Source organism: Sminthopsis crassicaudata, chromosome 1 (genome assembly GCF_048593235.1).
Source record: "Sminthopsis crassicaudata isolate SCR6 chromosome 1, ASM4859323v1, whole genome shotgun sequence".
Lineage (NCBI taxonomy): Eukaryota > Metazoa > Chordata > Mammalia > Dasyuromorphia > Dasyuridae > Sminthopsis > Sminthopsis crassicaudata.
The window spans coordinates 453906970-453923339 of NC_133617.1; the positions used below are offsets into that span (position 1 = coordinate 453906970).

Here is a 16370-nt window from a genome sequence, read left to right on the forward strand (position 1 = left end):
AGTGCTAATATTTTACATTCAATTCCCAGTGTTCCTTCTCTGGGTGTAGTTGTTTCTGTCCATCATTATAATCCATAATTTCAATTGGTCCCTTAATGGTGCCTAACATTTCTTCTAGTCTTAATAATTTCTTATCTTGCTCTCACAACAACTGTGCCAAAGCTATTTTTCTCTCCTGAAGCCCCAGCAACCCTGATATACTTGTGAGGGGTAGAAAATCCTATCCAAAAATGACTACTCAGAGATCACTCATAGAAAAGCAGAATTATTTATTAGAATCTTGAGAAGCGGACCCCATCCTGGTCTGTGAGCCAGATTCACAGCAGGAGAGAGCCACTCCCTTGAAGATGCTCACGACTTTTATACATTTCAGACAAAGAACCTTCAAAATCCCACCCTTCATAGGTTGTGATTGGTCATATTTGGTCAGTGGAATGTAGCAGGCAATGTGATTTTTAGCTTCTTCGCCTAATCCCTATTTGGGCAAAGGAATGCAGCCTAGGCCTTCATGTGACTGGGGTCTATAGGCCTGATTTTACGTTAACTAGCAGTCTCTGATCAATATGTGCTTAATCTGTAAATTCTTCACCATACCTTACTCCACACATACTCTTACCTCTTCAAACACATAGTAATAGCAAATGCTAGTTTCCGATTTCATTGAGACTAATGCCATCCTGTTTGTTCTCTCACTCCCTTTAGTATGGAATATTCCTTCTCTTTATAATCCTTTCATATATATGCCCTTGATCTTATTTCCTCTTATTCCAGCAGTCAGAACTCCTAATTCATATCTTCAATCTTTCTTCTTCCTTTGGCTCTTTCCCAGATATTTACCAGTATGTTCCAGTTTTCTCAACTCAAGAAAGAAAGAATAAAGAAAGAAAGAAAGGAAAGAGAAAGAAGAAAAGAAGGAAGGAAGGAAGAAAGTTTCTACAGGATTATAGATTTAGAAGTGACCTTTCTGGTCATCTTTTCCAACCTCCATATTTTACAGATGAAGATATTAAGATCCAGAATTGTTCTTTGCTCAAAGGCACATATCACAGATGCCTCATTAATACTTTATTGTCCAGGATGATTTTAGAATATAGATCCTGCTTGCTTCTTGTTCAGCATTCTATCTACTTCACTTTATTGTCTTAACTCTATCTAGCTACTGGTTCATCTCTCTCTTTTCAGGCTCTTTCCCTTGTCATTTTATTTACTACTGTGGCTACCACCTCTTTATAGATGATATCCAAATCTTTATTTTTAGCCCTAGTCTCTCTACTCAACTTCATATTCTGCACTAAAATAAAGAAAAACCCTAATGGATTGATACTAAAGATAAATAAAGAGATAGAGGATACTTATTTGTACTTAAAGTCATTTGTCCTTAAATTAAAGTCATTTGGTCAGGTAAACTATATTCTTGAGTCTTGAAAAAACTAGCAGATATGGTTGCTTTGCCATTAAATAATTGAAAGATTATGGACAATAATGAAAGATATTCCAGGAGAAAAGCAAATGTCCTGATTAAATAAAAAAAGGGGGAGGGGGAAGAGAGGGTGAAAGGAATCTTTAAACTATAGACTGGTGAACCTGACTTTTATTCCTGGGGAATTTTTAGAACAAATTATTGAAAAGATGATTGTTGAACTACTATAGGAAAGGAAGTGGAAATTACAAAGAACCAACATGGCTTCATCAAGAACAAGTCATGCACAACTAACCTTATTTTTTTCTTTTAAGCAGGCTACTAAACTGGTCAGTGAGGGGAATACTGTAGACATAGTTTATCTATTTTAGTAAAACATATGATAAAGTATCTCATATTATTTTTAGTGGAACAAAAGGAGAAATTTCAGTTAGATAATGATATCATTAGATGGATTTAAAACTGGTTGAATTATTAATGGATAATTGGCAAGAAGTCTCTACTGAAATGTCCCAAGGATATGTACTTGGCCCTGGATTATTTAACATTTTTTTAATGACTTGGCTAAAACCATAGATTACATACTTCTCAAATTTGCATTTGACATAAAGCTGGAAACAATAGCTGACACTAAATGACAGGGTCCAAAAAAAATCTTGACAGGATAGAACATTTTAATCTGAATCTAATAAAATTCAGAGAGATAAATGGAAAGATTTGTTATAATTGGGTTCAAAATATCAACTTCTTATATATAAGATAAGAAAGATATGATTAGATAGCACTTTGTCTAAAAAAAGTGGGGTTTTAGAGAATTAAAAACTCAATTTGAGTTAAATGTAATGATGGAAAAAATATAAATGTGATTTGTGCTACATCAAGAGAATCATAGCTTCCAGGAATAAAATAATTCAGTTCTGGGTATAACTGATTAGGAAGGGCATTAATAAACTGTCCATTAGTAAAATGTCCAGAGAAGGTAACCAGAGTGGTAAAAGGCTTAGATGTTGGAATGTTTAACTTGGAGAAGACCCAAGAGAGATTTGACATTTGGGTTATTTGTATTTGAAGTCTGTCAAGTAAAAAAAGGATTTGGCCCATAAGGAAGAACTAGAGCAAATAGTTTAAGTTGCAAAAAGGCAAATTTAGGCTTGCTATTACAGAAAAAATAAACATTTCAGACTTCTATTAGAGCTCCCCCAAAATGGAGTGGACTGCATCAAGAGATAGTGATTTTTGTCCTTGCTAGAGATCTTCAAGGAGAGACTAGAGAACCATTTGTTAGATATGTTATAATAGTGATTACTTTTTGGTATTGCAGAAACTAATGAAACTAGATGACCTCTGAGATCCATACCAACCTGTAAATTTTGTGATTCTATGATCAAAGACTTAGAGCTATGGAATCAAACTCAAATAGAAATGAATCCTTGTGAACTGCATATTGACTTAGAAAATTAACATTTATAGTTGTACAATAGTTTTTTTTTTTTGAAACATTTCCTAATTACATTTTAATCTGATTTGGTTGCTCTTAAGAATTTTTCAGGCCATCTAACAGCTATAATTGAATTTGATACCTCTGACTTAAAGGCTATAAAGTATTACAAATGATAACAACAGCAGTTGGAGGTGTTGTAGAGAATACAGTTGGCTGTTAGGATTACTAAGTGAGAACTGAGGTTTTCTGGACAATTACAAGGTGAGAACTCAGGTTGACTTGATAGAGGGGGCAAGCTCATTGGCTGGGGTGGTTCTTCCCAGAAGCCCTTGCATTATCCCACGCCCATTCTCTGGGAGAATAAAAGAGAGGACTCTCAGAGATAGAAGAAGAGACTCTGCATTACATCAGCCCTGACGGGGCTCTCTGCAGGAAGGGAAGTCACCTCTAAGGACAAGAGTTAATAGCAACTGCCTGAAGACAACGGTTCACTACAGGAAGAAGAATCTGTCTGAAAGATTTGAGTAGACACAGCATATCTCTTCCCAGAGAGCGATCCGGCAACTTCTAGAGACGATAGCTCGCTACAATTGGCGCCCAACGTGGGGCAAGGACTTTTGCTTATCCTGACAAGAGGAGCTAGACCAGACCTTCGCAATTTGGCGCCCGAACAGGGACAGACACGGTCCTGATTCCAGTGGAAAAGCTTCCGATCTAGATCTCAGTCTCTCTGACCCAGAACCGTGAGTAAGGAGGAAACTTTGTTAAAGATTAAGTGAGCGTGCTAATAGATAAATAAGGAACTTAACTTGTTAAGGGCTAAATCAGGAATCTCTTAATAGCTGAAATGGGGCAGATGTTAGCTATATTCAATCCCTGGACCTCAGCTGACTCATCCCCAGCCCCAGAAGCAACCTCAGCTCCACCCCCATTCAGGAGTGGTACTATAGAGAGTATAATCAAGATAATTGAGGAGCAGAGTTTACTTGTAACCTGGGTACAGATTGCTAAACTCTTGGCTGCATTAAGACGCACATCCCCTTGGTTCTTAGAGGAAGAAAAGATAGATGTAGATAAATGGAAGCTAGTGGGATATGAAATGAAAGAATTTCAAGCAAAAAATGGGCCTCGTTCAATTTCTGCAGAAGTATTTTATATCTACAACATAGTTCAATTAGCCTTAAACTATCAAGCAAGTTGTAGGAGAAGGAAAAGTTCTAAAAATGAACAGAGGAGGAAGTGTGAGGAAAAAAGGAAAGATCAAGATCTTTCCCTAGAGCAAGAGGATTTAAATGAGGAATTATGGTATGATTCTCTTGAAGAAGCTTCAACCCTGCCTAGAGAACAGATTATTGACAGGCCCGCATCAACCCCACCTTCAGAGATGGAGGAAGAAAGAGGGGAAGAGGCAGAAACACAAACAGAATTGCCTGTGAAGAAGCCTAAGCCTATGACAAGATTAGAAAAAGCATTGGTTAAAGCTAAGAGAGAAGGACAGGATATAAGTGATTTTATACATGCATATCCTGTGATTGAAAATACTGACTCTGTAGGTAAAAAAAGGAGAAGATATGCACCTTTAGATTTGAATAAAATTAAGGATTTGAAAAAAGGTTGTACCCTTTATGGGGCTACATCAGCTTATGTCAAAATGTTACTAGATGGTTTGTCTTATGAAGTCCTAACCCCGAATGATTGGAAATCCATAGCAAGGACATGTCTGGAACCTGGAGAAAATTTATTATGTCTTGCGGAATTTCATGAATTATGTAAAATTCAAGTCAGATGCAATTTGGAAATAGGAGTTAACACACAATTCACTTTTGAGCACTTAGCTGGTGAAGGTCAATATGGAGAGAATTCGGAACAGATTAATTATACCATGACAATATATGAACAAATTGCTAAGGCTGCAATAAAAGCTTGGGGTGTCCTTCCTGGACAGAAAGATCGTGGAGAGGCTTTCACTAAAATACAGCAAGGTCCCAATGAACCTTTTGCAGATTTTGTGGGACGTTTGCAAACTGCTGTCAAAAGAACTATTGGAGAAAATTCAGCTACAGAAATAATGACCAGACATCTGGCTAAGGAAAATGCCAATGAGATTTGCAAAAGAATTATATGGGGATTAGACAAAGATGCTCCTTTAGAGGAGATCATAAGACGCTGTGCTACAGTGGGAACAAATGCTTTTTACACCCAGACGATGATGAACGTGGAGAGACAGGGTCCCTTCTGGCAAGGGACTTCTAGAGAAACTCGGCGATGTTTTCAATGTGGAAAAATTGGGCATCTAAGAGCTCAGTGTAGGTATGGAGATACAGTGAGAAGACAGGGTGAAAGAAGACCTAAAAGCCTATGTCCAAAATGCAACAGAGGACTCCATTGGGCATCAGAGTGTAGAATAATTCAGGGAAATGGGATGAGGGGCCCAGGTCCAGGGCCCCAGGCAAAAAAGACTTGGGGCATGATGGCAGCTGATGTTACACCCAAAGAACCTTTAGAAGGCCAGGACTCTGATTTAATCTATCAGCAGAGAAGCAATCACATGGCAGAAAGGGATTACCTGATAAGTCAGTCAAAAGGCAATCAGATTGCAAAAATGGATTACACTTGGGGAGAATACAGGACTTTTAAACCAATAGGGCTGTGTCCAGTGCAAACAATTCCAATGTAATTGCCAGATGATGAGAAGAGATTTAGAAAGTGGTAAATAGAAGGTAATTAGATAGGTTAACTGCCTGGGAGAGAGGGTTTGCTTGTATTTCTTCAGCAGGAAAAGGAATCAGATGGGTGCCAACGAGTCATATTCGCCTTGTCCATCAGAGAGAGACAGAAAAAGAGAAAGACCTCAAAATAAAGGAGAAGATCTAAGAAACATTTGACACTGAAAGAGCATGGATAATAAGAAGACTGTTAAAGAACTTTAAAAACCAGCAGGAATCATTGGACTTCCTCACACAAGATGAGACTAATGGACAATGGACTTATGGACATTTATAAATTTTCAATTTATGATTATTTGATTATGATTATGTTATATACTTCTAGCATGTGTTACATTACTATGTTACTATGTGCTTATGTAATTTATGTAATTATCTGTAATACTTCCCATATTGATGGATTTATGTTTCAAGGTCATGACTGTCCTATGTTCTAAATCAAAAGAAAGGGGGAGATGTTAGGATTACTAAGTGAGAACTGAGGTTTTCTGGACAATTACAAGGTGAGAACTCAGGTTGACTTGATAGAGGGGGCAAGCTCATTGGCTGGGGTGGTTCTTCCCAGAAGCCCTTGCATTATCCCACGCCCATTCTCTGGGAGAATAAAAGAGAGGACTCTCAGAGATAGAAGAAGAGACTCTGCATTACATCAGCCCTGACGGGGCTCTCTGCAGGAAGGGAAGTCACCTCTAAGGACAAGAGTTAATAGCAACTGCCTGAAGACAACGGTTCACTACAGGAAGAAGAATCTGTCTGAAAGATTTGAGTAGACACAGCATATCTCTTCCCAGAGAGCGATCCGGCAACTTCTAGAGACGATAGCTCGCTACAGTTGGCATTTCTTTCTTACTCTTTATCTCTTTGGAGATTTAATCAGCCACACTGTTACACAATAATTTTATTCTTTTTAGCCCAAGATTCTTGGGATCTACATGGTCCCCTCTTCTGCTGCTTTTGGAGTTTATATCAAATGAAGTTAGGAGTACAATTACAAAAACTCAGTGCTCCCCTTTAGAAACATTCCTTATATTTAAGCAGAAGTTTGGTTCTCTCTACTCTGCTTTAAATTTATGCTCATTTCTAGGCAAAAGTTCAGGATAAAACAAATGTTTAGGTAAAAGAAATGAGCAGATTCTATTATAATGTCTGTTACTGGATAGGCATGACAAGAGAAAATTAGAAAGAACAACCTGGCTGGGTTTGTTTTATTTTCCTCAGTTCTTGAAGAAGCGCATAGAACCAGTAGCTTCTGAGTCTTCGCTACTCAGATGTCCTGCTAGCATTTTAACATTCAACCTGTCCTAAACTGAGCTCATTATCTTTCTTCCTAAACCTATTTCTCTTCTGACAAGCTTTTATCTCCATAACAGGACCATTTATGCATTATGGGACCTTTGTACCTGTGACTTTCCTCTCCTTCACATCTCACATCTAATCAATTACCAAGTCCTGTTGATTCAGCCTCAGCAACCTCAGCATCTATCCCTACCTTTATATTTCAATTTCCATTATCCTGATATATTGTCTTGTTACCATTTACCTGCAATACTGCAAAAGTGTAAATAGGTTTTTCCATCTCCATTTCCTCTCTCACATAGCTTGTCCAGCCATTTGTCCAATCTATGGACGTCTCCTTAGTTTGCAATAATTTGTTTCCACAAAAAAGAAATTGTTTCTAGTATGAATTATGATATAACTATATAACTATATGATATGCATATGGGTACTTTTCCTCTTTCTTTATTCTCTTTGGAATATAGACCTCATAGTGGTATTGTGTGTGCATAGTTTAATAGCCTGTTGGGCATAGTTCCAAATTACTTTCCAAAATGGTTGAACCAGTTCACTGTTCGACTAAGGGCATATTATAGATCCTGTTTTCCCCAAACCACTCCAAACTTTTTTCATTTTTCTTTTTTTTGTCAACTTAGTTAATCTTATGGATGTGAGGTGAGACTTTGGAATTGTTTTAATTTGAATTCCTTCAGTTATTTGTAATTTAAAGCATTTTTATATGACTATTAACAGGTTGAATTATCATTCATCATTTTTAATTCTCTGGAGAACATCATTACTTAAATGCAACCTGTCTACAATTAAATTCATCATTTCTTCTCCCTAGCCCCAAGTAATAAATTGTCTAGTCTTCTTGATTTTAGCTTGACAGTATCTTTTACACATAGGCTTTCCATTCTTCTATGATTACTACTACCAGAGACCAACTCTATTATTTAAACCCTGACTTTAGTTTCTATCCTCTTAAAACTATAGAATATTTAATTCACAAAGCTAATCACATCATTACCCTGCTTAGTAAGTTTCAGTGGTTCTTTTTTATGTACAAAATAAATTCCTTAGTTTGGCATTTAAAGCCACCCACTATGTGGCTCAAAACAATTTTTCTAGGTTCATTTCATACTCTTTCTTTTTGTATTATTGAAATTTTCTAATGTCATCTCAGGCAATTAGGTAATGAAATGGATATAGTTCGAGGCCTGGAGTCAGAGAGACTTAAGTTCAAATCTGGCCTCAGATTCTTATTAGCTCTGTGATTCTGGGCAAGTCATTTAACTTTGTCTACTTCAATTTCCTCAGTAAAATGAGCTGGAGAAGGAAATGACAAACCACTCTAGTATCTTTGCAAAATGGGACACAATTAAAATGATTGAATAGTAACAAATGACCTTATATTATTTCAACTTTATTATAGTTGTTTATATATTCCATCTTCTCTAGTAGATGATAAGTTCCCTAATAGTAGGGATCGTGCCATTCTTCTTACACTTACACACACACACACATACCCCTCTCATTTCCTAGAATAGTGATTTGTATTTTAGAGGTATATTTAATCAATATTGAACTGAATTCACTAAAAGAGTAAAACTAACCTCCAGTCATATATATTCATATATAAATTCTTGATTTATATGTGCTGAAGTTTTCCTTGTTTTCTTTCTTTTCTTTTAACATGGATTCTATCCAGTCTTGGCAATATAATCAACTAGATAATAAATAAAAAGTAGGAATTCTCTTGAACACCAAAATTGGAGGTCCCCAATCTGAGTCTCAACTGAAGCTTTGTTCCATGGTTTTTGAAAGAATGATAGTCAGTAACATGGCAAATGGACTGGTTCCTTGGAGCTAATCTGGCCAGTTTAGGAGAGGAAATTTTGTAGAAGCTTATTCTGGAATCAATCTCCTAGAGTCCTAGTTTCAAAGTCTTCCTGGGATAGAAGAGTAAAGATGGGAATTATCCTGTGATAAATCTGTGATATATGTTTTGGCTAGAGGACTTTCTTCCAGTCTATCATTAACCTACAGAAGAACCTAGATTTGTTGTATAGCCCCCAGGGCCACTTAAGGATTACAAATGTATGTGCATGTGAATGTGTATGGCCAAAAGAATTAATCACCTTATTGAAGTCAACCCTCAATCTGCTCATTACAATGGCCCTCAGATAATAGCTGTCTTATTTCACTATCTGCTGTGTATTATGGGAGCCACCTGCCAGTGGCTGCTGAGGATCAAACTCAGACCAGCAGAATAGATCCCTTCATGTGAGAGGATAATAATGATACAAGGAGAGTGAGAGGCAGTTGCATTCTCTGATTTCTCTCCTCTTTCCTCTTTGTCTCCAATTTATTTAATTTCCAATACACAAGCAACATCTGTGTCAGAAAAGGCTGATTTGCAATTCCTTCAAGGTTGTTATGATTTAAACCTCTGGGGGTTTTTGGAGAACTGACCTGCCCCTTCACACTTAGGCATCCCAACTGGGATCATACTCCTTTTAGTAGAACCTACTAGTGTTTATGCATTTCTGGCAAAGCCTCCAGGAGCCCAAAGTCACTTTCATGCCATAATGAAACATTGGAATAGCAATATTGTGGAGGACATATTAACAATTAGTTTATTTTGAATAGAACTCCATCTTTTCTATTGCTATCTAACATCATTAATTAAATCGATTCCTTTACAAGGCATTTAGAATAGTTTCCAGTTGACTTTAGTGCCAGAGTTGGATCACACCTAAGTTTAAAGAAATGTAGTATTTCCTTAATTTTAAAGATATTGTCTTCAAAGAAATCCATAGATGAATAAGGATAAAAAAAGAGATGTCTTTTAAACTGACACAGTGTTTAAGGTAGAAATAAAAGGAACTTGATCTTTTCTCATTTCAAAGACTTTTGTTCTTCATTGCCACTTTTGAATATGTGCAACTTATTCTGGAGACCCTCTAGCTTTCCTCTTTTATTATCCCTTTTCCATTTCTCCCTTTCCTTGCAATGCTCTTTAGATTTGGGAGATATGGGAGACATTGACAGGCAAAAAGTATTGGTATAGAAGTTAGGGTTGGAGAATGGAAAATAATTTCTTTTTTTTTTAATTAATTTTATTAATTTTTTTGACAGTACATATGTATGGTTAAATTTTTTTTTTTTTTACAACATTATCCCTTGTATTCACTTTTCCAAATTTTCCCTTTCTTCCCTCTACTCCCTCCCCTAGATGACAGGCAATAATGGAAAGTAATTTCAACCCTTTTTTGGTACTACACTCCCATTCCTACCTCTGCCAACTACATTCTCAGTCAAATGGCCCCCATGAAAAGTGTAATCTCATATCACTCTTAAATTGGAGCTCTGCTATGTTTCCCACTAAATAGTAAATAGTAAACAGAATGAAATCAGCACTTTTGACAAAAGCAAATGTAACACCAATAGAAATATGCACTGAAAAAATCTGGGGGATTTGTATGAAAATATTTAAAGCATTTTGACAAATTTTTTTTTCAGTTTGAAAAGTCCAACAGTTATTACTTTATTTTATAGGACATTTTGCAAACAGCATTATCACTTGTCACTTCATATCTATATTATGAATTGGATAACTTAGAATACATTCAAAGGTAAATGTTTTTATTATTAAACTGGCTACCTTCCTTACTCATTGAAAGAGATTGAGGCAAGTACTTAATTGAATCAGTTTATATTTACACATCTGTCTCTTGTTAATATTTATTATGCTGTTGTATATTATTTTAAGTTATGCTACATTACATTAATTATATTATGTTACATTCTATTATATTCTATAATGCTATATATTTTTGGTCTTGTGATTCTATTTCATAAGTATTATACCCTGAGGTCAAGACAATCATTAGTAAATCCAGGCTTCCCTTAGCCCTACTGTTTCTCTTTTTAAAGGATACATAAAACAAGAAATAATTTTTATGTTCTTTGTTAATTTAAAAACAAAAAGAAAGGAAGAATGAAATAAAGGAAGGAAGAGGAGGGAAGGAAGAGAGAAAGAAAAGAAGAAAAAAAGAAAGTTGTATCTTTAATAGGATTCTGAGAAGATAAATTTTTATATCATGTATTTAGAGGTACATTGGAGTAACTTAGAGGTTCTGTAGATGTTTCAGTGCAATTAAATTGCATTATCTTCTTAACCTCAACTAAAGAACATTCATTAATTTTCTAAGTGATTGACCTATTCAGCAGGAGTAATTTATTCAGCTGAAAATAATCATCAATATCAAGTTATCTAATCAACAGCCTTTATAGATAAGATTGCAATAGAGGTGACTCCATAAATACAATTAGAAAATTAACCCTAGGGGCAGTTAGGTTGTGCAGTGAATAGAGCACCAGCCCTAAAGTCAGGAGGACCTGGGTTCAAATTTGGTCTCAGACACTTAACACTTCCTGGCTATGTGACCCCTGGGCAAGTCACTTAACCCTAATTGCCTCAGCAAAAACAAAAACAAAAACAAACCCTAAATATTTGATTATTATACTTCAATTACTACTTCCTCTCATTCCATCTCTTTTTTTCCCCCTCCAGGTAATGTGGAAGCTGCAATGGATCTTATCCTGATTAATTCCTTACCCCTTGTCTCTGATGGTGAAACATCTCTCACCTGTATAGCCACAGGCTGGCGTCCTCACGAGCTTATCACTATAGGAAGAGACTTTGAAGCCTTGATGACCCAGCATCAGGAGCCCCTGGAAGTTACTCAAGATGAATCTAGAGAATGGGCTAAAAAGGTTGTGTGGAAGAGGGAAAAAGCTAGCAAGATCAATGGTGCATACTACTGTGAAGCGAAAGTCCGAGGAGAGTCCATAAAGATACGAACAATGAAGATGCGGCAGCAAGGTAATGGGATTTCAAAAGATAGATAAATCGAGTCCAACTAGATCTATATGAATTCAAACAATAACTGTTTTTGCAAAAGAAAACCATCAACTGGACATCAATATAAGATAGGAGATTAATGTATATAGAAAGAAGTAATAGTTTAAAATCTCCCTAAGACTTTTGGAACATCAAGATTCTTTTGGTTTTATCAGGGTGCTTGGTATTATTTGAATTAATTAGGCCTTTCTAAAAAGAAGCACATTACAAGTCGAAGGGGAAAATCAGCAAAATTGATTAATGTTAGAACTGTTCATTTCAGAAATGTTCAAATTCAGTTCTCTGGCCTCATTCATTGCTTTGTAGAGAGTAGTTGTTGCCCATGGGCTATTATGATAGGTAGTCATGGCGGGAATAATTGAGAGGTAAAAAAAAAATTTTGATTTTGGGAGAAATACATGCCAAGTGGAGAATTTTTGTCTTCAAAAAAAACAAAAACAAAAAACAAAAAAACAAACTCAGAACCTCCCATAATTGATTATCAAGACCTAAAATGAAAGTATGCTCTCTTAAATAAACTCTTTTGTTACTTTAGAGTCACAGAACTGTTTGGGGGAAAATGGAAATTTCACAGGATAGCATAATTTCATTAGGGTTTCTAATGTGGTTTATTAGGGCCAATTATATCACTATATAGTTAGAATATAGGAGCTTGAAGTCAAGAAAACCTGAGTTCCAATCCAGTCTCAGATACTTACTAGGTGTGTGACCCTGAGAAGGTCACTTTACTGCTATTTGCCTCAATTTCCTCAAATCTATAAAATGAGGATAAAAATAGCACCTACCTCCCAGGGTTGTTGTGAGAATCAAATGAGGTAATAATTGGTTAACATAGTGCCTGCTGCATGGTAAAATATAAAATTAGGTATGGTATGGTATAAAGTTAGTATAGTAAGATATAAAGTTAGTTATTATTAATGATGATAATAATAAACACATAAGGTGTAAAATAAATAACTGAATATCTGACATTTTCATTGTATTTCACTTCCTTAAAAAGGAATCTCTATGGGGAACACATACCAGTTCTATTGGAAAAGAGTATAGAACCATGGATTTAGAGCTAAAAGGAACTAGTCCAATCTCCTCATTATATACATGAGGAAACTGAGGTCCAGAAGTTTTTTAACCCTGAAAATTTGCCCAAGGTCATATGACTCGATCCTTTTTTTTTTTTTTTTTTTTTTTTTAACTTTAAGACCATTGCTTCTTATAGATTTCTTTTCTTTCTAAGAATATTTATTAACTAACTGAGAAATCCTAGGTTTTAATTAGAAGTACATCAAATCAACTTTTTAGGCAAAAGAGAATGATATCTCTATAAATGAAGGTTAAGTTTCTTTTACAAGAAGATCACCTGTAAATGACATCAGGGTGAATGGGAAAAAGGCACAACAGAAATTCCCAGGAATGCAGCTATTCAGCACCAGGCTGAGAAGGAAAAGAGGTTGAGCAAAGGGATGTTAGGTGTGCCAAAACCATCAATAGTTGAAAATTCAGCTCTATTTTTTCCCCTCACATCTGTCACTTTGGTTTGGCTTGTGCAAAAAAGCTTGCTAAAGTTTCCATAATTGCAGTGAAGAAAATCTGAGAGTTATATAACTGCTGCTTTAATAATAATAATAATAATAAAACAACCCAGAAATGTCAAATAACTAATTTTCCCAATTCCTTGTCTGACCATTAGTTAACAAAATAATTTAGTCTTCTAATAATTGAATTCCAAGTGAGAATAGGATCCTTTATATGTTCTATCCTAGAATCAGAGAATTTTAGTCCATTTTAGAAATATAGCAATCAGATTCTTGAGCAGTAAATTTATTTGTCCAAAGTCACATAAGTAGTTTTTTTTTATTTTTTAAATTTTGTTTAGAATTTTTTTCCACAGTATATATGCATGAGTAATTTTTTAAATAATATTATCCCTTGTATTCATTTTTCCAAATTATCCCCCCCTCCCTCCAAACCCTCCCCTCATGACAGGCAATCCTATACATTTTACATATGTTATAATATAACTCATATACAATATATGTGTGTAAATACCATTTTCTTGTTCCACATTAAGTAATATAACTAGTTTTTATGAGGAAGTAGCTAGGTGGCAAAACAGAGTAGATAGAATTCTAGGCCTAGAGTTTAGAACACTTGAGGAAATTGAGATTCAAAAAGGTTGATGAGTTCTCCTGGGTGACACAATTAATTAATCACTATTGGAATCAGGACTCAAATCCAGGCTTCTGACTCTAAGACTAGTGAAGCTTAACTCCAGTGAGCAGTGAGACCATTAGAAATTATTTGTTTCTGTCTTCCCAAATTGGCAATATGAATTAGGTGGTAAGTGGAATTCCCCCTCAATACCCATTTTTTATATCTCAGGAATTGCACTTGAGACACATATGGATAACTAGGGATATAAAGATATGTAGATGTTTTGTTTCATTTAATCACTGGCTACATTCAGAATTATGTAAAATCAATTCATTTTTTCGTTTAGTCATTAATGTATCACTTATTTGTATAATGTGTTAGTTTAATAATAAAGCAAAAATGCATGAAAGTGGGCAATAATGTATATTGGGTATAAAAGAAAATCTCTAGGAAGATATCTTTACATATATATGTAACAAAATACTATATAGAATTCAGAGCATATTAAATAATAGCATGTTAGCATATCATCAAGAATGTTTCTGCTCATTGCTTAAGAAAATTCATTTGCAATATTCATATGCCAAATTGTCTTAAAATGATTTAGACACTTAATGTATCACATCAAAGTAGTCAATTATATTCAACCTAGATAACATGTTAAGGCAGCATGGCATAGTGTGGTGGAATGCTGAACTTGGATCAGGAAGACCTGGGTTCATATACTTACTGTGGGATCTGGGCAAATCATTTAGTTGTTTGAAGGTATTGGATAACTTGGCCTTTAAGGTTCCTTTCAACTCTAAATCTATGACCCTGTAACAATTTTGAAATTCAGGATTTAGGTGTCAGATTCCCAAACGTACCTAAATGTCCACATCCAATGGAGCAAAAGGACTTTGGCACAAATGTAGAATTGTGTGTGTGTGTGTGTGTGTGTGTGTGTGTGTGTGTGTGTATGCTTGTAGGAAGGTAAGGATAAGGGAACACACATTTATTAAGCTCTCACTACATGCCAAGCACTGTTAGCATTTTACAAATATCATTTCATTTGATCCTCACAATAATTCTATGAGGCAGGTTCTATTATCATCCCCATTTTACTGTTAAGGCAAAGATTTGCTTGAGCTTATACGGAGACTGTCAGAGGATTCATTTAAATTTAAATATCCTTGACTTCAAGTTCAGTGCTCGATACCACCTGGCTGCCTCTACTACTTGTGACACTTAAATAACTGCTAGCATTGTATTATAATACTGGAAATATTTAAAATACAGAAAAATTAATAATTTACTTCTTATAAGTGAACATCTGGAAATAATTCAATTATGCTTAAGTTACTCTATTACCTATTGAAAATTGCTATCAAATTTAAAATGTGTGAAGCAGCAGAATAAAGTAGAAAGCACATTAAATTAGAAAACTGCTCTCAAGTCAATATGTATGCTGAACCCATTCTTTTTTGGGGGCTTGATAATATATCTCTAGAGTCTCTAGAGATTCTATCATTCTATGATCTTATGAGATAAAGACCCATACATTAATTTATGGTAGAAATATCAAATCTTAGGAAATATTTAGGCACTATTACAGAAGGTTGGACGTTCTTGGGAAAAACTGCTTAGAAAAAAAAAAAGAAGCTAAGAAAGAAGAAATCCCTCTATTTTGGCTAAAATTCTGATTTGGTTGAATCTATCTGTGAATGTCAGTCTCACATAATACAAAGTTAATGATACTTAAAACTTACCAAGTTAAAAATACATTGGAGCAAAGCCCATTGGAAAAATCTAGGTTCCTTTCTAGAATACAATATGTAGAAGAAAAAGTCCCATAATAAACTAAACGACATTCATACAAAGCATATAGAAAGTACCAATGAGAATTCAATAGCTCAGACAGTTAGTTTTCTCATGAAATCAGCACTAAATCACAAATTAGCAAAGAGAAATTGATATGGCATTTATTTAGTCCCTGAAAGGAGAGGCCCAGGGAAGCACACCCCAGGAGCCATCCCAGCTCCCACTATGTAATGGTGGAACTTAACAAGGTTCTTGTTTGGTGGTATTTAAATAGCAAAAGACCCAAGCCTCTTCATTGGATAGACTAAAAGGAAGTAATCATCCTTGACCAATGGTCACCAATGTTGTCTGCTTCCTGTGGGTCACATCACTTCCTCTAATTTTCTATCTTAGGTCTGACCTTCTATCTCTGGGAATAGGGATCATGTGACTTACTGAGAAAACTTCACCCAATCAGTCCCATTCACTTTTTAGTTCTTTTAGTCATCTTTAATCCAGTGTTTAGATTTGCTAATTCGAATAACCATAAGTAACCCATGTATTCAAAGTGATCAGGACATCTATTGTATTTGCTCTGTTCACAGCCTGCACTTCCTCCCCAGACATTGTTCTGTGGCCACAAGTAGA

The 16370-nt window shown here is 35.4% G+C and overlaps 1 protein-coding gene across 1 annotated transcript in view; it reads left to right on the forward strand.

Moving 5' to 3' along the window:
* The window catches only part of TEK (TEK receptor tyrosine kinase), a 167224-nt gene that overhangs the window by 29936 nt on the left and 120918 nt on the right, over positions 1-16370 (forward strand). The window contains exon 2 of the mRNA XM_074280794.1: positions 11442-11753. Within this exon, the coding sequence (XP_074136895.1) occupies positions 11442-11753 (312 nt within the window). The remainder of the gene's footprint in view (positions 1-11441; positions 11754-16370) is intronic.